The 26,073-nt window shown below is 38.7% G+C and overlaps 1 protein-coding gene across 1 annotated transcript in view; it reads left to right on the forward strand.

The window, feature by feature from the left end:
- The window catches only part of UTRN (utrophin), a 313,286-nt gene extending 302,658 nt beyond the window's left edge, over nucleotides 1–10,628 (forward strand). Inside the window, exons 72-75 of the mRNA XM_062490124.1 lie at nucleotides 3,515–3,623; nucleotides 5,071–5,157; nucleotides 7,831–7,853; nucleotides 8,513–10,628. Of these exons, the coding sequence (XP_062346108.1) occupies nucleotides 3,515–3,623; nucleotides 5,071–5,157; nucleotides 7,831–7,853; nucleotides 8,513–8,521 (228 nt within the window). The 3' untranslated portion in view covers nucleotides 8,522–10,628. The remainder of the gene's footprint in view (nucleotides 1–3,514; nucleotides 3,624–5,070; nucleotides 5,158–7,830; nucleotides 7,854–8,512) is intronic.
- Nucleotides 10,629–26,073: the final 15,445 nt, after the last annotated feature.

Genomic DNA, 26,073 nt, shown 5'->3' on the forward strand with positions numbered 1-26,073 from the left:
CACAATGTTGTCGTTTTTGTCTGCCTGATTGATTAGGGTGCCAAGGAAGAAGGTGAAAACAGAACTGGCATGTGACAGCTTTGATACCAACGTGTTAATCAGACAGAGAAAAAACAAAGAATTTGTTTTCATTTTTCTTTCTTCAGACTTTATAGATACTGCATTTGCAAAGTCAAAGTGAAACCTATTATAAAGGGCATTTAAAGTCTGTTTGGATTTTTCTTGGTTTTCTCTGAGCTGCTGTATAGAGGTTTCATATTGGATTTGATATTGAAGTTAGTGGGAGCTAAAATCATCTGTCAATGGCTGTATGATCAGACAAAGTAAATAGGGGCTGCAACTCCCTCTCCAGCGGAAAGCAAAGCAGCTTTATCAGAAGAGTGCAGGAGAGTTTGTTTCTTCTGTAGCTGGGAGAAAAATTCTGGAGCAAGAAGAAACATCTGTAATGAATGTGGTAGTAAAATTGGCATTTTTGAGGTTTCTTGTGATTCAGATTGGGGACCCTGAGATTTAGTTTGTTTTTTACCAAAACAGCAGAAGTCAAGGAAAGAGCAGGTATGTCTTAGTTATCCATTAGCCACAGAGCACTTCAGGCTCTTTTTTGGGAAAGACAGCAGCAGGGGGTATAGTGAAATAAGGCGCTATAGATTAAAACTGGTTGAAATAAATATCTCCTTTGAAGTGAATTAAAAACTGCTGTAATACAGGAGCAAAACGCACAATTTCAGAGTTTTCTGGAGAAGGATTTGTTTGTCCCATCACATCTTTGCTCAGTTTTACCTAAAAAGAAGTTTGATAACTCCCTGAGAGTGGAGTTGGAAACCTCTCCCTCATCCCTATAGAGGCATGTTCAGTATCCCTGCTTTTATTTCTTTCAAGAAGAAGCAGCAGGTATATAATAACATCTAGAACTATTTGCTTTTGGTTTCTGGCTTAAGGGTTGTCTTGCTAAGTTGTTTTGAATTAGAATACATGAACTTCATGATACTGGAAATGGGTTAGGATGGAAGTGCTCATATATTGTAGGTGTTATATGATTGGAGTGAAATAGAATGTGATTTTCTACTGTTATTTTTCTCAAGTTCTCTAACAATAAAATTGTTAAATCATGTAAATACATGCTGATGTATCTATATCCTCAGTGGTTTGCATTTAACATTTTCCAGTTTCTGATTATTATATTAAGGCAATTATACTGCTACCACAAACCTTCACTTTCTGCTCCAAGCCCCACTCTTCAGCTGCCTAACAATAATGTCCTTAATTTGGAAGAAGAGTTTGGTTTGTTTAAGCTTTTCTTTTTATTGCAGTCACTGGAACTATGCAGTGTTACATCTGTCAGTATATTTAAATGAAGTAATCAGGCACTGCCATCTGATTAGAAGATGGTGATTTTGTGGGTTTTGACTTGTTTTTGAATACAGCTGCAGTATTTCATTCTGACTGCTGCAGCAATAGATGGTACATCCACGTAAGGTATTCCAAGTATGTTTTGTTTTCTCTCAGTTTATCCACTGATGGTCCTTGTGCTCTGCAGTGCTCTTTTATCATGTACAATAGAACAACTAAGTGGTGCCTTGACTAACTCATCACCTAAGTTTGTCTATCAACATGAACTGTTGACTTTTCAGTGCCTCCCTATCCTTGACTGAGCCTGTGTGTTGCTGTACTGCAGTTCTGTGTGTCCAGCTCAGATCTTCTTATTCACCCTTGTTCATCTGTGCATAATTTATTCATAGTTACTGCTTGAACAGGGCCAGAGGCAGTGATTTACTCCAGGTGCAAATGTGCATTTTGAATGATTCGAATTTTCTCTCTTCATCTGTTTGTGGAGTGGGCAAGCAATGACTCTGCTGCTGGAGTTACTTTTTGAAGGGACTCTTGGGAGAATTTGCTTCCTATCTCTGCCATTAGAGCTCTAGCATTTTGGACAGCGGTTCCTGGCAATACAGAATTGCCTGGGTTAAATTATTCCAGGATTCTCTGATTTAAAATCACCACACTTGTTTTACTTAGACTCTTCAGCTGGATTGGAGCCTGGTACTGAGCAGCAAATTACTTAACTACCTGATAGTAATGCGCCGTTCATAGAAGTGTCTTGGCAGTAAAATCCTTCTATGGCTTGAAGAACATTTCCATTTTTCTTTGTCTCCAATACAGAGTAATATTTCTTGGTTTATTCTTTTAGTCAAAGCTGGCCTTTAGTATTGTCATGCTGAAAAAGATGAGATGAGATTTAGAGGAGTTTTACTGAAGATTGCTTATGTTAAGTTGGAAGTTATCTCAAGAAATGGAGTATTTTAGTTAAGGCTGTGAAGTGCAAAGGAGCAAACTTTTGCACAAATTAACAGACATTGTGTATTCTAACTCTACATCAAGTCTCATAGCCATTCTAGGTACTTGCTCAGTTTCAAAAAGACCTTAAAAGCAGTGATCTTTTGTATTACTTCAGTATCTGCTTTTGATAGATTTACTTAAATAACCTGCTCCTTAAGCTGTTTGGAAGTAATTTCATTTTTTGCAATCAAAAACAAAAGTGATAGCACCAACAATTTCAGCTCTATCTACATCAGATGTAAATATTATTTCACTTTTTTATTTTTTTCAGAACAATCACTTCTGGAGCTCAAATACTGTTTTGCTAGTATCTTCCTCAAAAGAATATTTAAAGAAGGAAGAAAGGAAAAATGCCTGAATAAGGTCCCTTCCAGTGTTTCTGAGCTGCTCTGGCGTTTTCCTATTTTCTATTCATATATGTATACTTAAATATTATCTCAAACACACATGGTTACAGCTAAATGTAATATCAATTTCCATGATTCTTCAAGTGATTTTTAAGAGTCCAGAAAAACTTGTTTTCAAAGTATATAGGGTATTTATCATAATTTCCAAGAGTTTATGTAATACAGATTTTTACACAGTACAAATTGTTGCAGATTTGGTGTCTTCCACATGGCTGAGATTCAGCATCAGTAGGAGTGATGACTGGGTACCACTTTTTAGATTTAATGAAGTTGATTTGGATCTGTCTTGAGTCTTCACTTGATTCTGGAGTTCTAGAAATCTGTTCATGATTGAAAAGTTGTTTCTAAGCATACTTAGTCATCCTTGTAAAGCTTTTTATAGGCCTCTAACTGAATTCCTGTTTGTGTACGTATACACCCATGCAGATAAATACAACTCAAATAATCCCATTGTGTAGTCTTTCTTCAGAGCTGGACTGAGAACCTTGGTATACTGTGTGTGTTGTACATTACATTGTGTTTTTCTGATACAAAAGAACATTGCTTTTAACAAGACCATCAACTGGAGTCTGTAAGAGCTGGTTTGTTTTTTTGTTCTTTTTTTTACCCCTCATCGCTTGTATGGTCCTAAGGCAACTTTCAACAGTCTGGAGAACAAACAAGAAAGGGCGCGCAAAAAAGGAAAGGAACCAGATGGCTGCATACAAGCCTGCAATTAAATTATGTGGATACAAGTAACATAAATTTGTGCCTTCTTGTCTTTAATATAGCCAGAGTCAGACTCCCGGGTCAATGGCACCTCACCCTGTGCTTCACCCCAGCACTCTGCCCTTGGCTTCCCACTGGAGCAGGACACAATCTCACATTTCCATCAGACAGGTGAGTCTTCCCACCAGATATGTGCCCACGAGGCCAGAGGTGACTACTGGATAGGTTTGTTGGCACCTTCTGGAAAGATTTGTAAATCAAAAGGAGCACATCTTTGCGATGCTTCTGCTCAGTGCAGCTGGAGGTGTTGCTTCCTCACACTTGGGAAGAGCTGCGGTATTCTAAGAACTCATGTTATGCTGAATTACAGACTTTTGTTGATAGACTCCTTGGTTCCACCTATTCTGACCAAGTGAATTTACTAGGCAAATCCATCCTCACTGAATGGGGAACCAGACTTCATTGAATTGAAGTGGTCAAGAGCTGTTTGTCCTACTGTACACACATGGACCCAAATAATCTCTCAGATACAGAACTGAATGTCCGAATCATGCAATCTACACTTGATGTCTGCTTTAAAAATTCTTGTGTAACCTCTGCTTATCCTGGAATTTTGATGTTCCCACTCCCAAAAGGTTCGCATCTTTAGCCATAATTCAATATTTATGGGTAAAGGCTCTGCACATAAAGATATTTCTCTTTTGAAAGATTATTTTAAATTCTCTTATATCAGAACTCATTAATTTCACCAGGAGTTAGCAGAAATAACTACAGACCATTGCATGGTCAAAAGTAGGGGAAAAGGGGAAATATTTTTCTTAAATTATTTTAGGTACAAGTTCCTCCTGTTTTTGTTTTTAGCCTTGAGTTTTAGATTCAATATTATTTTGTTTCTGTAGAAAACAGGAAAAATATACTCTTACGTACTGAACATTTTCTCATTCAGCATTAACATCTGTTTTTACTTTATCTGGAAAAACATGGAATTTCTTTGAGTCTGATATCATGCAGTAAAAAAATGCAGTATGAAAGATGCTGCCCAGTAAAACTGTCAACAACACAGCCAGTTATGTTCCCTAAACATTCTCTTGGCTAATTTTAAGCATCATTTTTCAAAGAGATGGCAAGGAGGATTTTAGCACTACTGAAATGGCCGGTACATATTGAATAAAGACCATATAAAAGATAAATGCTGGGAGTTTTTCAGAGAAAGAATATATTTTCACTCTGAAATTTACATGACAAATCATCTGCATTTGGAACAGAATTTTAATAGAGTAGCCACTGAGTTTCATTCCCTCATCTTGTAATTTTATTTATTTTAACTGTAAATTTTTGTATACTGTGTCTAGGTAAATCCTGGATGCAATGTTTAAGTTTTAATGAAAGAGAAATGAGTTTGAGTGCAAATCAGTACTGTAACTTTCACATCCTCTCCCAGCGCTGGCAATTATTAATGATAGTTCTTGCACATTACAAAGGCTTCAGGTGCTGTTTTCCCTTGAAATATAAAGAAGTAATTAATTGGAAGGTTGGCTAAGAATGCCTTTTAGAATGTTGTTGGCCTTTTTTTTTCTCCTGTTGTTACAAAATTAATTTTTTTTTGTCATATCTGCAGATGACTTGTTAGTTCCACCTCATGATACCAACACAGATCTAACAGATGTTATGGAGCAAATCAACAACACATTTCCACCTTGCTGTTGTAAGTTTAACAAAATATGTCTCTGAGAATCATTGAATTTGAGGTGTTTTTTTTGAAGAAAAAGAATCATTCTTGTGGTATTGGCTAGGAAAAGAAGTATCTCTGAGGGGATTTCTTGTGTAGATATGCAAACTATATAATTCTGTCCTTTAAAATTCCTCAATAGACACTATTTGTGAATGTAGATAAATGTTCTTGTTTTAAGTGGAAGGGATTCACTATAAGAAAAACCTGTAGCTCAATGTGGAATTTTCAGCAGTGCCCACATAAGGGGAAAGACATCTAGAATCTCACTAGTTGCTGATAAAAACCTTTTCTAGAACTTAAGCGAATGTAGATTCAGAATTTCTGAATGCAGTTTTTGTAATAAAGCTTGAAACAAAAAGTCCTTAGACAAGTAGTCCATAGACTAATTACTGAACTAGTTATTAAAGAGACCAGAAGAAATCTGTGAATGCAGCACGGAACAACTTTCCCTGCTTAAATACATTGCAAGTTGATATTTTATTCAGTGTCTATTAAAGAGAGATCAGAAGGAAAACCACCTTGTTCCTATTCATGTCTTGTATCAGCTAACATACATTTCCACTGATCCTCCTCCTTCCAGTGTCACTGCACTAGTAAAAGTGAGGAGCTGTCTCATGTATTTTGATGGGGTTTGTAAAATACATTTTTACATATACATGTCTCTCTCTCCCTATCTCTCTCTCTCTCTCTCTCTCTATATATATATATATATATTTATCTTTCAGCTCTTTTGCCTTTGAAAACCAGTAGTGAAGACTTTGATATATTCTCAAAACTGTTGAAAGTTTCAAATGAAATGTAATAATAATGGTCAGTTTTAAAAGGCTTTTTATGTCCGTTCCTTTTGGAAGCATCAAGACTCAACTCTGTGCTATTTTGTAAATTCTGTGAACCCTGTTAGAATACCTCTTTTAGCTCTTGAACATACATTGTTTGACTGTGACAAGCTACATCACAGAAGATGCAACATGCGTGTTTTGGAAAAGCAAATTAAGTTCTAGCAAAAAAGGTCTTGTTTCAGCTGTCCTTTTTGATGAGTTCAACAATTCAGAGCCCCTTGTTCTGCAAATTAAGTATTTGATTCTAAGGAGCATCACATTTGAAGCCAACAGCTAGTGGAGTTACTAAGCACACCTTGAAGAGTGTGTGTGTGTGTGTGTGGGTGTATACAAATCAGTATAAAATGCAGCTCAAGCATTTCATAAATGCAGCTCAAGTAGTTTTTCAAACTACTGTCTTGCTATGTGACTATACAGCTACGTGGCCATTTAGCCAAAGTTAATTCAAAGCAAATTGCACTGTGTCAGGACAAGCTTGGTAAGGCTGGCTGTTTTCCAGGACTGAAAAACAGAAAATTTTTCTCTGATTCCATAAACAAATACTTTGAATGAGACAGAATACTGCAAGGGAAAACCATGACCCCTTCATACTGTGAAGTTTATCTGAGCATTTAAGATTAAAAGATTTCTCACTGTTATCAGGCAAAACCACCTTCCCCCAATTAGTAGGTGCTACTTCTGCTTGCTCTCATTCCATCTTTCTATAGCATCTTTTACTAGAGAGTAAATTTTTTTTGACTGTCAGATTCATATCTGAAAAATTTTAGAAGCCTAGAATGAGGATTATTAGTCTGGCCTTCCCAGCAAAGTGCATTAGACTCTGAGTTTTGCTAAGGAAGATCACGACAGACCATCTAAGTCCATCATCTTTCCCTGTGACCATTTGAGGGGGAATCTGTCTTCCTGGCCAGACAATTGCCGAATCTGTTCTGTAAAACTTTAAATTATATAGATTCTACAGACTCTCTAGGCATCAAAGTATTCCTTAAAGAATAACATTGGTTATACCCAAGCTCAATTTTATTAAAACAGCCTTCATGTGTAACATCTCATTTCCAATTATTAAAAAAAACAAAGCAAAGTAAAAAAGTAAAAAACTTCCTTCACAACCTCATCTTTACTTGTCTCTTCTGCCAGGGCCACAGTCTCCAGCAAGGAGTTACTAGCATCTGAGTGTTATGCAGATAATTTTTATCCCATTTTGGCTGTTTAACAGAGAGAGTTGTCTTACTTTGCTTTATTTGTTTTCATGGGTTTCAGGTTATAATTCATCTTGAAATCAGTCATTCTATATATGTCCTTTATGAAGCAATTATTCATATAGTAAGGCCAGCAATGCTTTTAATGGTGGATTGTGTAGTTTTGTGGGGGACTTTTTTGTCCTTCTGATCCACTGATCATGGATATAATGCCTCATTTTCTTTCCTTATTTATGTCATTGGTCCTCAGAAGTAGGCAGATGTACAATGCTGTGCAGAGGCCTTCTCTCTGCATCTGAGTGATGTCCAGAACAGAGCATCTTAAACAGATGATACTGTAATAGATCATTCAGCAGTTTCTGTGGCTACAAATAGTGAAAATGAAACAATTCACAGTAACTATATCATTATAGTGCTATAAATTTGTTAAAAGTAAGTCTGTGAAGAATTAAACCATCACAACACATTTCTAGTTAAATCTTTAGTCTTTTAAAGATAAGTCTTTCTGTTCTTTTGTAGTATGTATTTTCCTCATAATGATTTCATTTTAAAACTGTCAAAGATGCAGAATCATGTAAATTTCTAACCTTTTTTACTTCTGTTTGCAGCAAGTTTCACTGGCAGACCACAGGTATGAGATATGTTTACATACTTGCATAGGTATTGGAAACAAAGTAAAATAAATTAAAGGTTCCATTAAAGAGGAGGGGCTGGGAGTGGTTTTCGTCTATATTTTTCCCTAGAGATCTCTTTGGAAGCTAGCCTGATACAACAGAAAGGCTAGATTTCAGACTATCATAGGTAACAGAAAATTTCTACTAGGTCAGGCACTGCCACAGGTATTATGGTTCTGCAGGTGTGTGTTGCTATCCAGATGGAACCAGCTTGCATTTATTTGGGCCAATTAGTTTCAAGCCAGCATGAGCTTGCAATATCAAAGCTGGTTCTTGCAAAGACATCCTTATGTCCTTGTGTCTACAGCTCCAGGTTCAGGAGTGTGGGCACCAATGCACAAGGATCAAGAGCCACGCAGCACCTTAGGCATTTGAATGAGCTGTCTGTGCTGAATAGGCAACCACTTCAACAAGGACTTAAAACACCACAGTTTTGTAAACTTAGATTTCTTTTAACTACATGCCTCATTATTTGCAGAGTCTCAGGCATGTAAATTTCTAAAATTGAGGGGTTTTGTAAGATGTCGTGACAGTCCTGAACTGACTGAGCCCAGAGCAGTTAGAAGTTCATAGGTGTGCTAACACATGGTTCTGATGTTGTTTCTCATGACGACAGGCCATGTGAAGTGTTCATTGGGATGTCAACCAGTGCTTCCTGGCATGCAGTACAGCCCTGTTCTGCAGCCTGCCGGCCCCGCGTTCCACCTCATCAAAAACCTGCACGGGACCCCGGGACACGCCGTGCGCTCCGACCGCGTGTTCTACTTGAAACAGTGCAACACTGAGCACCCAAAGAAGAGGATGTTGTTTTTATAGTATCTTTTGTTTTTTTCCTTCTTCCCTTTCTATGCAACTGTAAATTAATGAGCAGTGGAATATTTGTCACTGATTTGTATAAATATACAGCCAGGGGAAAAGGGGCAGGGGCTTTATATACGTTCTTTTTGATAATCGTAAAGAGAACTGCATAAGGAGTTTGGAGCAAAACGTTACATTTATACATTCCTTTTTGCTCTTTGCTTTTGCATTGTAAACTACCCTTAGTTATATTCTCACACATGTAATATTCTACTGATTATTTGTATGTTAACCGTCTGACCACACAGATTTCAGAATATCCTTGCATTGTTTTCAGCATTGGCATATGAAGTGCCCGTAATCTGCATTATTGTTACTGATTAACAACAATTATCGTTAGGTACAAGATCCAGTATTTGAATTCAATTTTAAAAAGTAAACTCTCAAGTCATAATTAGCATCCTCATGTATATAAGTGGTATTTTTAACTTCCTTTTTGTTATTTCCAGCCAACACTCCATTTGGAGGGTTATTTTTTTAAGCTTTACTTTACATTGAATCAGGAGATAGCTAAAAAGAGGACTTAGATGATAGCTTAAGTTGGTTTCAGTAAGAACTAAGTTAGTATAATCCTTCCCAGTTTTGTTCGGAGGCAAACTTTGCTATTCCCTGCTGGGCCAAACTTGCTTCAAGTTTTGGAATTTCCAGTCCATGAAGTAAAGCTCATTTCTGTGAGATCCCTTTCTTTTGTCTGCCTCTTGGAAATGAAGAGACATTTAGAAAGCCCTTTCCAATACTATCAACAACAGAACTTTTTCCAGAACTACAATGCACTTGAATATTATCATTTGGCATTGTAATCTTGCAAAGCATCCTTATCTTTAAAATAATTTATTTATTTTTTAACATTTGATAAGGATAATTGTGGGAAAGTATGTCACTGATCATCTGATCTCTAGTTTAAAGATTATCATGAGAGATTTTAATGCCTTCACAGAGTTTACAATGCTGCATGGACACTTGCTTTAATTCTAGGACATACCTTTAATTGGTAAAACTGCATGCAGTATCTTTCATGTAAAGTAAAAAAAAAACAAAACTGTGTTGTTCTTAATCATTACTGAAGGAAAAAAAACCCTTTTCTTAAAATGGTATTGAGTTGTAAAATTCTCTACTGCTACTAAAAAGATGCTAGGGGACATTAAAAGTGCAGGTCAGGAATTTCTAGTGGCTTTGTGAAGTTTTGCCAACCAGACTGTCCTGCACCCACAGTATTTACTCCTGAGCTGCTGCTGCTCAAGGATTCAGGCACAGTGTTGACCACCTTCTACTGCTGACACCAGTGCCAGTTCTTTCTGAACCCTTTGGCAAATTGTTTAACCACTCTGCCTCTGTTTTCCCATCTGTAAAATGGGGATGATAGTGCTTACCTCTCAAAGGTGATGTAGGACTTAGCATTTCTACAGAGCTCTTCAGGCACTAAGTATTAGTCTTGAGCAAGTAGAGCAAAGTTGTCAAGTTGAGGAGATGCTGGCTCCTATTAAAATGTAATATAGTTATTCTGAGAAGAAAAAAACCCCACATTTTACAGAAGGGGAAAGCCATGACCACCTTTCTACCTCAGATCTATCTTCCTAAGTAGTATTGGAAATAGCTTTATATTCTGTTCTCTGTGAAGTACTTGGCTTTTATCAAGCTAGATAATTCTCTAGGCAAAGAATCTTTAAAAATACTCCCAACATAAGTATAAAAAGAAATCAGTAGTGAATTTGGTGGGTTTTATTTTTGTTCTGAATATGAGGTTATGTATAAAGTTGCTTTTCTGCCTGTGTTTGTATGCATCCTTTGTCCTCTGCTGCCAAGTAAATGCTGCTTCAAACACTACATTGTAACATTCTTCCTATGAGACAATAATAAATAAAAGGAATATATTGCAGTAACATAAGGAAAAGTATGGCGTCCTTCCAAATTTTGTGTGCTTCAAGGATGGCACATCTCATTGCTAAATGCTGAAAAATTCATTCTGAAGATTAACATGAGCAAGCTGTGAGTGGCAATTTCTATGTCCTAGCTTTTTCTCTGTGTGGTTTGAGTTTATATAAAGAGACGAAGCAGTGTTTTTTTTCTTCATAAATCTTGCATACTTTCTCATGTTTTCCACCTTTAGTCTGAAATCCTTCTCAGTTTCATGACAGCTAGTAAATCTGATCACTGATAGGCAGACTTTTTTTTTAATGTTTGTATATGTATTACAGAACAGCAGTAATGCCTGAAGTCCTGTCAAATAAGAGAACTATGACTTAGTCTTCAGGTTTTTGGTGGCTTTCAGTCAACATGCTCAGCTGAACCACACTAGGTAATCTGCCAGAAAGTACATTTTCTACCTTGTGCTGCTTTCAGATATTTGCATTAATGCAAATTATATTAATTACTGTGTTAGAATTGCTACACTTAAAGGAGAAAAAAAAATCCAAAGCCATAACAATTCTGTTTCCTTATCATAACAGTTGGCACTGGTTTCATGTTTAGTTTTTTGGGTTTTGTTTGTTTGTTTTTTTTAAACACTAACAAATGTCAAACATAAGTGTAAAAGTAATGACCTTTTCCCTCAGTTTGTGAAAGGATGGTTAACAAATAAGTTGTAGAGAAATATCATTATTTAAGTGATTTAGCAGTTAGCAAGGAATTTAACTACAGAATTAGTAATATGTCAAGTCAAAATAAGTTCTTTATTTAGAACAATAAATGTGTTTTAAGAGGAAGAGACTACTAGATTAAGGCATGTATTAAACCACACAACCTGTCATTTTTTAAAAATTAAATATTTTAGTTATATATTTGTAGAGTAGGAGGCAGCAGAAGAGATACAAATCAGTACCAGCACCTGACTTTGGGAATAATTTATGAAAGTGCTCCTATCTACAAGTTGCAGCCTCTGTACCTCAATTGCCAAGGTGACGGGCACCAGAATTCAGTGATGCTGCCACTTGCAAGGAAGCTACTTAGCTTAAAAAAAGGCATCCCTCAGTGCTGTGCCAAAGGTCCTGGCCCTAGCCAGGGAGAACAGAGTGGCACCAACTTGTCACCAGCCACAGGGCTTTTCTCAAGGATGCTGGGGACTGTGTGTCCCTTCCAGCACTACCTCCCTTCTCCACCCAACTTTTACCTTTAAGTACTAACCAGCCTCTAGTGCTGTTATTCTGTCACACCCAATAAAGCCAGCCTGATACTCTTCATGAGAAGGGTTGTGTCTCAGTCTAAAATACACATCCATGCAAAACATCAGGAAGGACAGCCTCGTGCACAGCCCAGAATGGATGACTTTGGCTGATAGTATAGAAATTTTAATTTCTCATTAGAAAACACCCTTAAGCTGTATTATTAACATGTCAGTTCATTATTTCAGAGGAGATGCAAGATTGATGCATCTAATTAAAATCAGAGGGTAGAAATCCTTCGGCTGTTGGAGCTTCATCTTCAGGGGAGCTTGCACAGTGAAACCATCATCTTAGTATGGGTGCTATTATTTCTTTTTGGACTGAGAGAAGGCTTTTCACATGCTCAAAGCCAAGAAAGTTAGATTATGAGACACCAGCCCTGCTAGGTCAAATATTCAACACAAACCGTCAGTATGGACATGAAGATTTGTGGCACCTCCGTGTCCTGGGTCAGGCATTCTGTCCTCTCCTCAGTTATTTCTAAAGTTGGAAAAAAAAAAATGACACAACCAACCAAGAAACAATCCCCAAAAGCCCACCAAATGACAAAATTAGAAAAAAAAGCCCACTAAGTTCAACAAAATTAAAAATGTATTACTGAAATGGGCAAGTTTTGGATTTACGCAGACGACCAAGATATTCTTTTAAGTGTTTCCAGTACACATTACCCTTCGGGAAAGAATTTGTTCATTACATATATATTTTGTTCTCTACTTTAGTATGGAGTTTCCCTCCATAGGGGGGAAGACCTTCATGAAGGCATTTTTTTTGCAGCACTGCAAAACTGAAAAATGGATCCTTCTCCTGTCACACAGAAATGAAGATGTCATGCCATATGGCTGAGAATTCTGTTCCCAGAACAGCAGCAATAAAATCAGCCTTACAAATCCTGGCAAGGTGTAAATTGATAACAGTGGGGTATGAGGGGAAAAAAAAAGTTTTAGAGGGGAAAATAATATTTGAGCAGGAAGAGATCTCTTGCATCTTAGAAGCAAAAAAACTTTAAGTAGTCATCAGCTGTTGTGTTCCTCAAACAGTGTTCTTGAGGCTGGAAAAGGTGAAATCATTCTTGGCTTGCATAGCTTTGGGAACCTATCATCTTCTGTATTTAGTTCTACTTTCATGATGTGCCAGTAAAAATTACAGTCCCTACAACTTAAATTTATACAGAAGACAAAACAGCTGCATGCAAGTACAGCAGCCACCTTCAGAAGGGGTAAATAGTGTTTTCTTCAGCTGCTTTTCTAAACACCTCTGAGACACCAGGAATGGGCTGGCTCAGCTCACTTTGCCAGGTGTCTCAGCACTGCAGCAAATTGGTGCAGCCAACACAAAGGTATCATTTAAATTGAAACCTGCTCTATGTTAGGATGCTTATTAAAAGTGAGAATCCAGGAGAGCTGCATAGAATTTCTGTCTGTGCTAGTCTTGAGTACATTGGACAGGAATAAAAAAATGAAAAAAGAAAAATGCACACCACTTGAGCATCTATGCTTTGCCGTCTCATCATCTCTGAATCTGTATTTACAGAACTATTCATGCTCTTGTTAGTCACTATCTTTATGTAGTCAGATAAACACTGAAAATGTCTGGTTTCCTGACTGAGGTGGGCTGACCCTGACTGGATACCTGGTACCCACCAAAGCCTTTCTATTACTCCTTGCTGGAACTGGGCCTGGGAGAGAAAAGATAATGAAAGCTCATGAGTTAAGGACAGGAGAGACCACTCACCTAACCCACAAATGAAGGTGCATACATTAATAAATAAGAAAACAGACAGAAGATACAATAATAATGGCCACTGACAATCTGCATCACTGATTTAAAAGCAAACAGAAATAAGGAAAGGTAAGGGTTACCTAGATCCTCATTCTTAAAGATCAAAATGACCTTTATTTTCTTCCAATCCTCAGGCTTTTCCTCTGTTTCCCATGACCTTCTAAAGGTAATTAAGAGCAGTCTTGCAATGATATCAGCTACTTCTCACAGCACTCCTGGGTATGTCCCAACACACCCCATAGGCAGTTTGTTCAGTACATCCAGTTAGCTTAAGTGTACTCTAACCTTATTCTTCTCCACCAAGAAGGAGGGAGGACATCTCCCTTGCTGCAGACTTCCTGCTGAAGCCTGCTCTTCCTGAGGCCCAGGGATGTGATCCTACTTGTTGCCTTAGTCCCTTTCAAATCCTGAGCACTGTCATTTTATGGTCACTGTAGCTACAGCAATCTTTAACTTCACATCCCTTATGCGTTTTCCTTTGTGAGTAGGATGTCCAGCAAGAGCTCTCCTCTCACCAGATTCTTAGTCATTTATGTGAAGAAATTGTCAGCAGTACACTAAGAAACTTTCCCTCAACTGTTAGTATAATTCTTTCATGATGGCCTGAAAAAATGTTTTGCCGGAGAATTGTAATACATGAGTAGAAGACCTTCTAAACACATTTTCTTTGGTTGATTTTGTTTAGTACCTCTGAAGGTATTTTGGTTAGCAGTTGTGAGAAGTCTAATGAATGCAGCAACACCCAGACAAGTAAAAATACCCAGCTGTATTTTTGCCTCTCCAGGGCCAGCAGCCCCTCTGGAATGGAAAGTGTAGCTCTGACCTACTTGCTTTCAACAGACTATAATTGCAGCTCTTATCAATTTTCTATAAAAATACAGATGTGAACCAATAGAAAACCCAACTGGCTGAAACATGAGCAGAATAACAATGTTATTTCATCTCCTAAATCCCACTTCCTGCTTGCAGGCTGAAAATTAGAAGTTTTCTTTCTGATACTAAACTATCAGAATAACAGTTGAGTTTGTTATGATAATACGAGCCAGACACTGTACACAAAGAAAGATATACAAATGCCCTCAAATGTCACCCCTTCTTGACACTGCTGATTTCAGGGCTCTTTAAGGTTAATATAAACAAAAAAAATCTATCACACCTTTCAAGGGTCTTTGAAAAAAAAAAAAACATCACTGTACATACAGAAGCTTAAGCCTGTCAGTCATGTCTACAGTCACTGCATTTATTTATTAGCTTTTTACTCAGTTGCAAAGGAAAGAGAAGTTTATAGCACACTTGTTTCCGCGGAGATTGGATAAAATATGGCAATTTAGTTGGGGCACTTAACTGGCCCCTGGAGGCTCCCACCCCACCAGGCATTCCAAGGCCTTGTCCTCCCCACCAAGTAGCAAGGCAGGAACCTGGGACTACTTAATATTCTAGTTCAGCAGCACTCAAAAAGGAAAGCTGTGTTTATCTGGTGGGTATTAGCAGCATAATGGCAGTAATGAAGTAATAATCACCTTAAGAATGTGCTCTTACCTTAGAGCTTGAGACATAACAGAGACTGAAGGCTGGGGCAATTATCTCCTGCTTTAGCTCCAGGGAGGCAAGCACCGAATAAACATTCATATCAAACTCTGTAAATAATTTGGCCAATTACCTATTCCCACATCACCGTTGAAGTTTCTTGATTGAAGATTGCAAACGTTTATGTTTAGCTTTCAGTTTAGTATTTAGAATGTCATATAGGAACTGAATTTGCATTAAAAATTTATCCCTGAGTTACTGCAATAGAAATACAAAATTGCCAATACAATCAGTGTTTGTGTCTCTGTGAGCACAGACTTGTAAAAAACATTTTTTGTATTATCATAAACCGTAATTTATACATTCAAGCAGAAGGTCTGTCACGGGATTAATTGCCCTTTCAGTATCCCAAACACCTTAATTTGGCAGGGAGGAGGCAAGTTTAATATACATGTTAGTATAGCTGATAAACTACTAATTTTAGAATTACAGCAAGGAGTTTGACCGTGCACTTAAATAGTGAGTTTTTCTAGAAGTTTCCTTACTCCTATTATTCTCCCCCAAGAAGCCCTTAAAAAATATTTTGGGAATAGATGGGCATCTCCTTCCACTTTATCTCTCCTGCAGTGTGCAAAGGGCAGAACACACTCTGTGCCAGTCCAAGTGTGTGCCTTGGAATGACTCCCCCTCCTTCCCTCTGGCATTTCACCAGTACTACATTAAACTGCACATACCTTTAGTCAGAGCCAAGGAGTAGATTTGCCAACCCACTGTCTCCCTATGACATTTGCAATAGGCTTAAGATTTAAAATAAATGTATCTGCAAAGGTGTCAGCAAAAGTCAAATTTCAAGAAACTATATTGCCAGTGAGTAAAATACATTCTAGGCCAGAAATTTCCCTTTGTTGTCAGCAGACCAGAGAAAAAACAGGATCTCCAAGAAAAAGTAAAAAAAAAAAAAAAAAAAAAATCTAATTTAAGGAAAATCAGTGGCACTGATATGGCATTAGTGGGACAGACTTCTCAGAGATGCTCTTTCTGCAAGGACTCTAAAAGCAGACCTACAATCTATCTGGGGGTCCTGGCTATTTAGGCATTTAGAGCTTGCCATCTGTAGCTGCAGGTTTCCTCTAAGGGCACTGGACCTCTAAATGGTAAATTAATTTCTTAGGTATTGAATTTCTCTACTTAAAATATTTCCATGGAAATATTTTTTTATAAAACCCCAAACATACAAAAAGCCCACACCAAGAACTATACTGACAAGATTAAATAATCATCAATGTAGGGCCCAGACTCAAACTGTGGCTCTCAAACACTCTGCCTTTTCCAGAAGGCAGCTAGCATCTAGAAATGAAGATTAATATCGCAGTATAGACATGTTCATGTCAAGGAAAATAGAAAGTTTGAACCAAGAAAAGCCTAAAGAACACAATACTATTCCTGCTTGTGGTGTGCTGTAGCCCTCAGCTTTTTACACACCTTGTCCTACCTTTTGTAAAAGCCTTGTGAGTTTTTATACCTGTTAATGATCCCCTTCTCAGTGGTAGTGCATTCATACTCCTGGTGTTTTCTCCAAAATTGGTGGCACTTAGATTTTCTTAAGGAATTAATCTCAGAAGCTTTATATTTCCAGGTTTTTTCTTATGTTGCAACTATAGATGGATGTTTGACAGTAATTATGACCTCTATCTTTGGAGAGATTTTTATTCTTACCACAATGACATACTGCTGCCCAGGGTTCGCAATCTGTGTCAAAGCATTTACAGGATATTTCATTAGTAAGCACTTAATCATACAGGGAGCAACTAGGTAAAGGCTTAACCAAGCAACTTAAATAAATTAATGATAATTTACGACTTCATTAAATTTAGCAAAATTTTCTACTAGCTACTTTCCTACAGCCTGTTTTCATGAACTCTCTTATGCCATTAAAATACATAAATATAAACCACATTTAAATGACAAAATAATCATCACTTTAAACATCAACAAATATCAGGCATTCTTTCCTAAGAGATAGAACTTCTGGGAAAAGTCACTTCATTCAAAAAACAAAACCTAAACCAGAAACCCATCAAATGCATAGACTGAAGAGTTCAGACATTCCACAGAAAAAAATTAATCCCACTGCAGCAAAGAGTCTGCTACTGTCCACTAAACAATCACTTAATCTGCATTGATCTAAAGCTCTCTTTACTAGTCCTTTTTTAAGATAACTGCTCCCTAGTTTGTGTCATGTACATAAACTGACTCGGATGTTCAGGTTGCCATCCATGGTGGTTTTTGCAGCTGTGTACTACCAAGGAACACCAAGATCATTAAAGGAGTGGGACACCTCTCCTACAAGGAAACACTGGGAGAGCTGGGATTTTACAGCCTTGAGAAGAAGGCCACCAATTTGTAAGAATACCTCATGGGAGGGTCCAAAAGGACAGAGTCAGGTTGCTTTCACTGCTGCTCTGTGACAACACAAAGAACAATGGGCACAAGCTAAAACACAGGAGATTCCCCTAGAACATAACAAAAAATGTCCTTGTTATGAGCATCTCCAAGTGCTGGCAGAGGCTGCCCAAAAGGGTTGCAAAATCTCTATCCCTGGAGATACTAAAAGCTGTACAAGTAACTAGATCTGCTTGAGTGAGTAGGGGGATGTTGGATAAGATGATCTCCAAAAGTCCAACCTCAACCACTCCATGAGTCTGTGAAAGTGCCTTAAGATTAAAAACTTCTCTATTTTGACTAGTTAGACTAGAAGGCTTCATGCTACAAATAAGCCTTTGTAAACAGTTTAAAAATAGTGAATTACGAAAAAAATCGCATTGGTCAGTGAAGTGGTTCCAAGAAAGAGGCAGGCAGAACTTTCTCCACCTATTTGAATTGCTGCACCAGCTTTCTAATAAATCTTCACCTTACCATCCTGACTTCATAGAGCAGGGAACAACAGCTTTTCAGCCCTTGTCTTTCTTGCTCTTTACTCATGGAAAGTCTTTGCCTTCCTTTCCACTAGAGCAGATCCTGAACATCAGCATATGTTGGGAAGGAGGCTGTATCCAAGACTGCCAGTTGCCAAAGTTACAAAATTGCTGGTGTAATTTTCATGTGCCCATTTGTATTTGCCATGGAGAGCTTAACTCAGATTTATTTTTCCCTTTGTGCACTAGAGCTACATAGCTGGTGGCTCGCTGTGTCACATACATGTATTTCACCACTAGTGACAGTGAGGCACACTCTTCCAGCTGCCTCTCGCTCAGCCATTCAGAACTCCTGGACCCAGTCACTCCTCTGGAAATCTTTCTGGACTATATAAGAAGGATGGAAAAAAAAAACAAAAAAACAAAAAAACCCCTGCAAACAAACAACAACCAAACAAAACCCCAAAACAACAAAAAAACTAAAACACTTCCAGTTTCTTGAGAAAGTCTCTAGAAGCAAGATACTCAATTCCTACTCCAACCGCTACACTATCAGTTTTGTGTTTCACAAATTGATAGACATACATTCTGCTAATGTAGAATGAAACTAACATTACTTTTCAGTCAAGCTCCTGCTTCAAGCAGTTTCTCTTCCAGGAAGTCAGATCACTGCCGTGTGGACACTCCTAGGAGGGAGGCATCTCAAAGCAGCATGAAACCAAAGCCTGAGGAAGTCAGCAGCCTTGTGCAAAGCCCAGCTCAGCTGGGCAAAACTAAGTAGTTTGAGGGTCTCCTTTTCACCTGGGCCCCACAGCATCAGACAGCCTATCAGCAGAAAATCTTTCTTTACAAAAGCCCAGCTGGGCCCTGCCTTGCTTGCACCCTGCCTCAAGCTTACGACCAAGATGCAGCTCACAATGAATTATAGTGAAATGGCAAGGGGGAAGTAACAGCACCCTGCACACAGAGCTGTTGCTTTCCAAAGGTGTTATAAATTAAATTATTCCATTTTAAGTCACAAGCACCCCTTCAGTTCCTCCTACTCTTCTCTCTGGTTACCCAAAAACAAGCGAAACCCTGGAAGGCCACATGGCAAATAACTGAGAAAAGGCTCTTCACATTGCACTTCTGCTGTGCTCTTAGGAAAATCAATATCAGGTTAAGCCTCATGCATTGCCAGGTTTGCCAGTTGTGAGCTGCAGCTCTTTTGAATAAAGACCACTTCCATAGAGTCCACTCCCCAGCCACTTTAGTGCAAACTGAGATCTGTCTCTGAAGTACCTGTGTTGCAAATATTCACATTCAAAATGGAAACGAGCTAAAAGCCAGCATTCCTTGACTGTCATGGGAGTTTTAAGAGGGTTCAGACCTGATCGCTGTAGCACTGTATATAAGAAACAAACAATCTCTTGGCTTTCACACCATTAAAAGTTCACAGCCATGAGTGCTCCCAGGTGGCTTTGGTTTCAAGAATGTCAGACTCAGTGCAGTAGTTCTTACCATCTCTTTATTTCAAGCCATAAAGTTTTTGACTGGGGTTTGTTTGGATGTTTTTGAGAAAAACACAATATGCCTAAAACACTTGATTTGTTATCAAATCCCAGCTCCTGCCTATAAATCCAACATAATTTGATCTGAGTAGAGTCTATTTATTCTATCTCTATTACTAGTAAAGCCTGAAAGGAATCAGTTTTTGCCCTGCAGCAGGAGAAAAATCTCTGGATCCCCCAGCTGTTTATCATCTACTTTTGTAACTTCATCCTGTGAGAGATCAGGCAGCTACCAAAAACAGGGCACTTTTTGTTTTATTTATTGAACCTTGCAAATCATAAGTGCTGGCACCTAAAACTACAAAGTGCCAACAGCCATAGCAACAAACAACATGAATTTACTACAGTTACAGAAAATTATTTTCAGCTTTATCCTGACTGTTTTAAATAAGGCACATAGCAGCAGGCAGTACTTACCTTCTCTCTCTTGAAGAATAAAGGGGAGAATCACTGCCACAGGGACACACCTCCTCTTCCAGCCACTGAATCCCTCCTGATCCCATTCCAGACTGGGCTACTCCCCTCTGTCTTCCCCAGTCCTTCAGACTCCATGATTATCACCCTCCCCATCCCACAGTACAGCAGAGGCTTCTCCTACAACCACCATCAATTCCATCCCCCCAGAGGGGGCTTATGTAGGAACCAGAGCAAAGAAAGAGCAAAATGAGCCAGGGAAGCCTAATTGCTGCTCCACCAGGCACAGCTGGGAAATAGTTGAGTCATCCCAGCTGGTTTCAGGTCAGCTGCCCTCACTCAGGGCTTGTTTGAACCTCAACAACTCTGGTCTGTTTGAGTACCAGCCCCATCTTTCCTCTTCCCTAACAAATTTTTTTGTTTCCGGTTTTCCTGTTTTCAGCCAGGACAGGGTTAATTTTTATTTTTTTTTTCCAGTAGCCACGAGAGGACCTGGCTGTGTCAGTGTGGCTGTGACCCAGATTTTTTTTTGGTATGACCTCATCAATTGCCATGGCAGAGGAGGGTCAGTCACTGCTGTAGGTTCCAGGGAGAAGGGTGTTCCTTCTCTTATTAATACTGATACTGTTCATTTATATATCTCATTGGTGACCCCAGTACATTGTTCTTATCTCAACCCATGACCTTTACCTTTTCTGCTTCCAACTGGAACGAGCAGTGGGCTGGGTTTAGTGGGGGTACTGAACTGGAGAATTCCATTAACTAAACCATGACACCTGTGTGTTCCTGGCACAATTTCATTGTTTTCTGAGGAAAGGGGGAGCTGGTGGCTGAGCTGCAGAGTAAAGCTGAATCCCTGCAGTGACTAAGGCAGAGGAAAGATGTGTAATGCAGCCCAGTTTTGATGTCTGGGAAAGCATATCTTAGTTCAAAACTCCTAGTAGAGCACACCTCAGAGAAGGCAAACCTTCTGCCTTTCTCAGCGAGTCTCAGATGATTTTTCCACCATGCTGGCACTGGAGTACCCCTGAGCTGTGTGTCAAGAGTTCCTAACCAGCAATGCTCACTGGAACAGTGCTTCAGCTGCTCAAGGCTGACCCTTAATTTTGAGAAGTTTGGTGCTGGATTTGAATATCTTTTATTTTATCTCTGATGGTTATTCACTTGAGGGTTGCTGAAACATGCTCCTGAGGATGAGGCTAAAAGACAGCACTGAAGGTAAAGACTCTCATGGATTATAATTTTAATTTGGCAAGTCTAAATTCCACTGGTCTAGATTCATTGAATATAGCCTAATCAAGTAACATTTGTTATCTGGGAGATATGAATGACAATTTCAATGACAATTACACAATTTCATTTTTCACTTGGCGTCTATAAATGTGAAGTGCATATTTCTGTTGGTGAGGAGAATAAAAATTACGGAGTTAATCTGAAAGAAAATTCCAAGAAAATGTGTCACCCCTATCATCATGTAAACTACACCTGACATACATTGCAGAAGAATGCTTGTATTATAATATTTTCACATCCATGGGGATGTGAAACATCCCAGGGACTGTTTAGTGTTTCTTCACTCTTCCTGGGGTGACACCAGGCCAGCAAAGACTCCGATGTGTCAAAGATGCTACAGAAATGTTCTGAACAGGGAAAAGCTGATCCGATTAGCTGTTCTAAAGCTGGAATAAAGTTCTGTTTTAATATTTTCAAAAGCTCTTGGAGGAGTTGATTTGTTGTTAGTTTCATGCTGTGTGGGAGCTCAGGAGCCAGAAGTATCTGCAAGCAACCAGACGAGGCCCAGCAGATTCCATTGGTCTGAGAACTTGAAGCACACTATTCCCGTCAGTTCAGAGCTGGAAGTGTGTACTAGAGCTTGGGAAAAAAAACACCCCAGTCTTTTCCAAGGCAGTAGATCCCCCTACTAAGTATAACCAGCTGTTCCATGCTGTTTCAACTAGCTGCCCTGCAGGATTAATGGATGGTAATGCACTTTGTATATGTTTTTTACAAAAGCAATAAAGTTTAGAAAGGAGTACTCCATGCTCCACTGTAAGTAAAGGCTTCTCATTTTCTGTGAATTATTTTCTCCTTAGCTTAAAAAACATCCCCAGGTCAAACTTCAGGGCTGGAATTGCAGTTCTGCATTAATGAGATGCTGTTGTAGGACAGATACAGGTAAGGTTAGGTCAGCCTCTTAATTTATAAACCCTGTTCAAGGATTTCTTACACAGGTATAATAGATATTTATGCTAGCTATTGTATTGGATATGAGCTGAAATTTGGGTAGAAGAAATTTTTGATTAGTTAAAAGAGAAGAAAGAGGAAGAACGGCTGAGCTGACAGGTTGTATTTGGTGAACATTCATTACCTTCTTCTCTCTTGGTTATTTGCTGTGTATGAAAAATATGTTCTTACCCATGTTTCATCCTAGACTCTTAAAACTGGGAGTCTGCTGATGCCTAAAGTGCTCCAGTCTAGAAATATTGCATGTTGCAAGCAAGTTGGTCAAAGAATTACATTTGGATTTTGTAGTTAAAATGATAAATTCCTTATCATAAGGATATCCTTATCATTCATCATTCATAAATGATGAATGTGGATGAGTACACAATAACAGACTACAAGGGACTTGAAGGGAGTTTACTTCTTCCTTGCTGAGAGTAAGGCAGCGCTTGGTGCTTCAGCATTCAGCGTGGGTCTGGGGACATGCAGGTGGTTGTGCCACAAGGTCTGAGTGCCCAGACCTGTACTCAGCAGGGCAGAACAGAGTTGGTCTGTGGCAAGCAGAGATCCAGGTTCCACCACGTTAGCCTGGCAGGTACTGACATCTCAGGCATCAAACCCTAAACAGCCAAAGTGCAGTAGAGGGTGTGCAAGGGAGGATCTCAAACAGAGACTTGCTGCAGCCAGATCTGCAGTGCCAATATTACCAAGGACAGCAGTACCTGCCTTCAGAAGAGCAGCTTGTCTGTCTCATTCTGATTAGATGATGCCAGCACTGCTGCTCCTTGCTTTCACTGTGCCTGTCCTGCACAGGCAGATGTATTACTTCTCTGAAAGTTCACGGAGGGAAGTGGGAAGAAAGTCACCTCCTGTATTCCCTTGACTCAGCAGTGCAAAACTGCCAGACAGTGGCAATTAGTCACACAGCCAGTAGAAGTCATCTGTGTTTTAATACATAATGCATAGCATTTTTAATTTTTAGAGAGGTTTTTCTATCATTATAAGTACAGACAAGAATCCCATGTGATTTTTAAAAATGATTGTGAAGTCTACAAGTCTCATGCATCCCCTTCAGCATAGTTTTGTCCTGCTAGCTGTTGTCAGAAAATATCACAAAACCAAATTATAGTACCAGGCAAAGGAACATCTGCATGTTACCTGGAGTCCTCAGTCTCCCATTGTATTGTTCACAGTGCCTTCACCAGGAAGCCAGATATGATACTTCCTGGTAAAACCCGAATGTTAGCTAGATGTCCCAGGATTTTTATATGGTTTCATCATACACATATATCATCTTCACAGATACCAAGTGCAGAAACATTCTGGAGCAAAGTTCTAGTTTTGACTGTCTGGTTAGTGCTGGCTCTACTTAGAAGAGTCATAGGACCACTGGTAATGTTTATGCTAGGAATCCTGCTTGCTCAGTGAACATCAGAGTTAAGCCATATCCTTCTTGGAGAAACTGTGTTCATTTGGCTCCCTACTGGTGTGTTACACACATCTCCCTCGAGATGCTTGATGATCCCTGTCAATAAGCTTTTGTAAATAGGATAAGGGTATCACTCCCTCTGCATTCAAAGAGCTAACACAGGAACCACTTTTGGAACCACTATTTGTATGCAATGACTACAGAGACAGGACTCTCATTACTCCCGGTTTTCACTTTAAGGATGATATGGCTGGATAGCCGAGGATTTTCATCTCTGCTTTGGACAGCATTTTGCCATTTCCTAGGAACCCTCCACTGTGAAACTGTACCAATACTTGTAAATCAGCAGTGACAGCTGTGTTAATGTTGACAGGATTGTTAGAGAGCTGCTATGCACATCAGTTACTTCCCACTTCTATGTATTTTCATACTGACGGCAAGACAAAATGTAATACAATAAATGATGTCTTTCTTTGGCTGGCCCAACTAGTGACACTGCCAATACAGAAGGAGTTGTGAGAAAATACCTTTAAAATCAGATACAGTTGAAGGTTGTACTGATTGCCAATTACTTAATTTAAGTATCTGCAGGAGTCACTACTGTATGCAAGAGCAATAACCATGGGGAGGGAGGTGAATTAACAGAACATGAGCTATAAAAATTAGTAGGCTGTTCAAACCACTGTTGTTGTCATGTCTGGTGAACTGAAGTGTTAAAGAATCTGATGACCCACAGGGTTAATGCAGATTACCACTTGCACATGATAAGACTCTACTTTCCAGGTTTCCTAAAGCAGAGACTGCAAATTAGATTTACAGGTTAATATAACTATAAATGGTTCTTCTTTAAACAGTGTTCATGTAGAGATTATTTTGGCTGAAATGATAGCCACAGAAGAGTTGTCTAATTATCATAAAAAGTAAAAAAATTAAAAGGCAAATTTTCTCAAAGCAAGTCAAACTTATGAAGAATATCCTGCATAAGCTTAATTTCAGACAATTTTGTTCCAATTGCTGGTATGCATTTAGAAAATATCTCCTAAGAAAAAAAGGTAAATTTTCTCAAAGCAAGTCAGACTTATGAAGAATATCCTACATAAGCTTAATTTCAGGCAATTTTGTTCCAATTACTGGTATGTATTTAGAAAATATCTCCTCAAATTAGATTTGCTTTAGCCTCTCAGTTCAACTCCAAAGCATATTCTGTGATAGTTTCACTTCATATTTTAATTGATTGGCAAATTAATGCAAGCTGTAACTGCGATAATGTTGCAAAGCGCTGAAATCAGGGGAATTGAATATTTAGAGCAAAGATGCTAGGTTTACTGAATTTTGAAGCTTGACTTGTTTTTCTTATTCTCCTGTAATTTCTTCTATAATTAACGTACATATGGACTGATACAGTTTTGTATTAATTCTTGTTACAGTACCTCACGTTGCTGAATATTTCTGTGACTTGGAGACAATTGCACTTCCTATGACAGTATGATTTCTTTCAGCCAGTAGATATATTGGATATGAAATTTCTAACAGTTGTTCTTAGTTTTTATTTACCTGACATTACATTTGTCAGAGGTGTCCAGGAAACAGTTCCCAGCTTTTGCTCCATATGGGAACATGGTTGCTGCCATGGCACTGTGGAAGAAGTCCAAGCTCAGAGTCTTGTCCTGGCTTCACCAGTTTAATAAAACTAGTCCTACTTCAAAATCCCCTTTTGTAAATGGGATGTAGGCAACAATGAGATTTAAGCTTATTAGTAAGCAAGTAGTAGTAGTAGAAAGTAAGTAGTACCTCTTCTCAGGCAGAGAGTAAATGAGGGAGGTTCCTTTCTACAAAGGTGATCAGTCACTGATGCGGGTTTGGAAGCTCTGGGTTTTGCAGGGGCACTGAGCAGGTGGTGGTGATTAAACACTAAATATAAGTGCAGCAAATTATGTTCCTTGAAACCAAGTTACAGCTGTGCATCAAAAGCACAGTGAGCTGTGTCCACCTGTGGAAATGGTCTGTAACCTGCTTGATTGTGGAAGTGCCACTAAAAGTGTCCCTGCATCAGCAGCTGTGCTCTGCTGGGTTTGTTTACTACAAACAAGACAGCCATCAGAGTTAAGTCTGGTGAGAGAGTTAAGACTGGATTGTGTTCCCAGAGACTAGGTATTAATAATTCTTTTACCAGAAAAAGGTGTTCCAAGCCTCACATCCAAACCATGCTTTTACTTTTTTCTTGATTTTTTTTTTCCTCCTTAAAGAAGGATAAACAAAAGCCTGCCCACCACTTTCTGGTTTGCTTCTGACAGGACTTTGACAAGCTTGACAACCAACAGATT

Source organism: Cinclus cinclus, chromosome 3 (assembly GCF_963662255.1).
Source record: "Cinclus cinclus chromosome 3, bCinCin1.1, whole genome shotgun sequence".
NCBI lineage: Eukaryota > Metazoa > Chordata > Aves > Passeriformes > Cinclidae > Cinclus > Cinclus cinclus.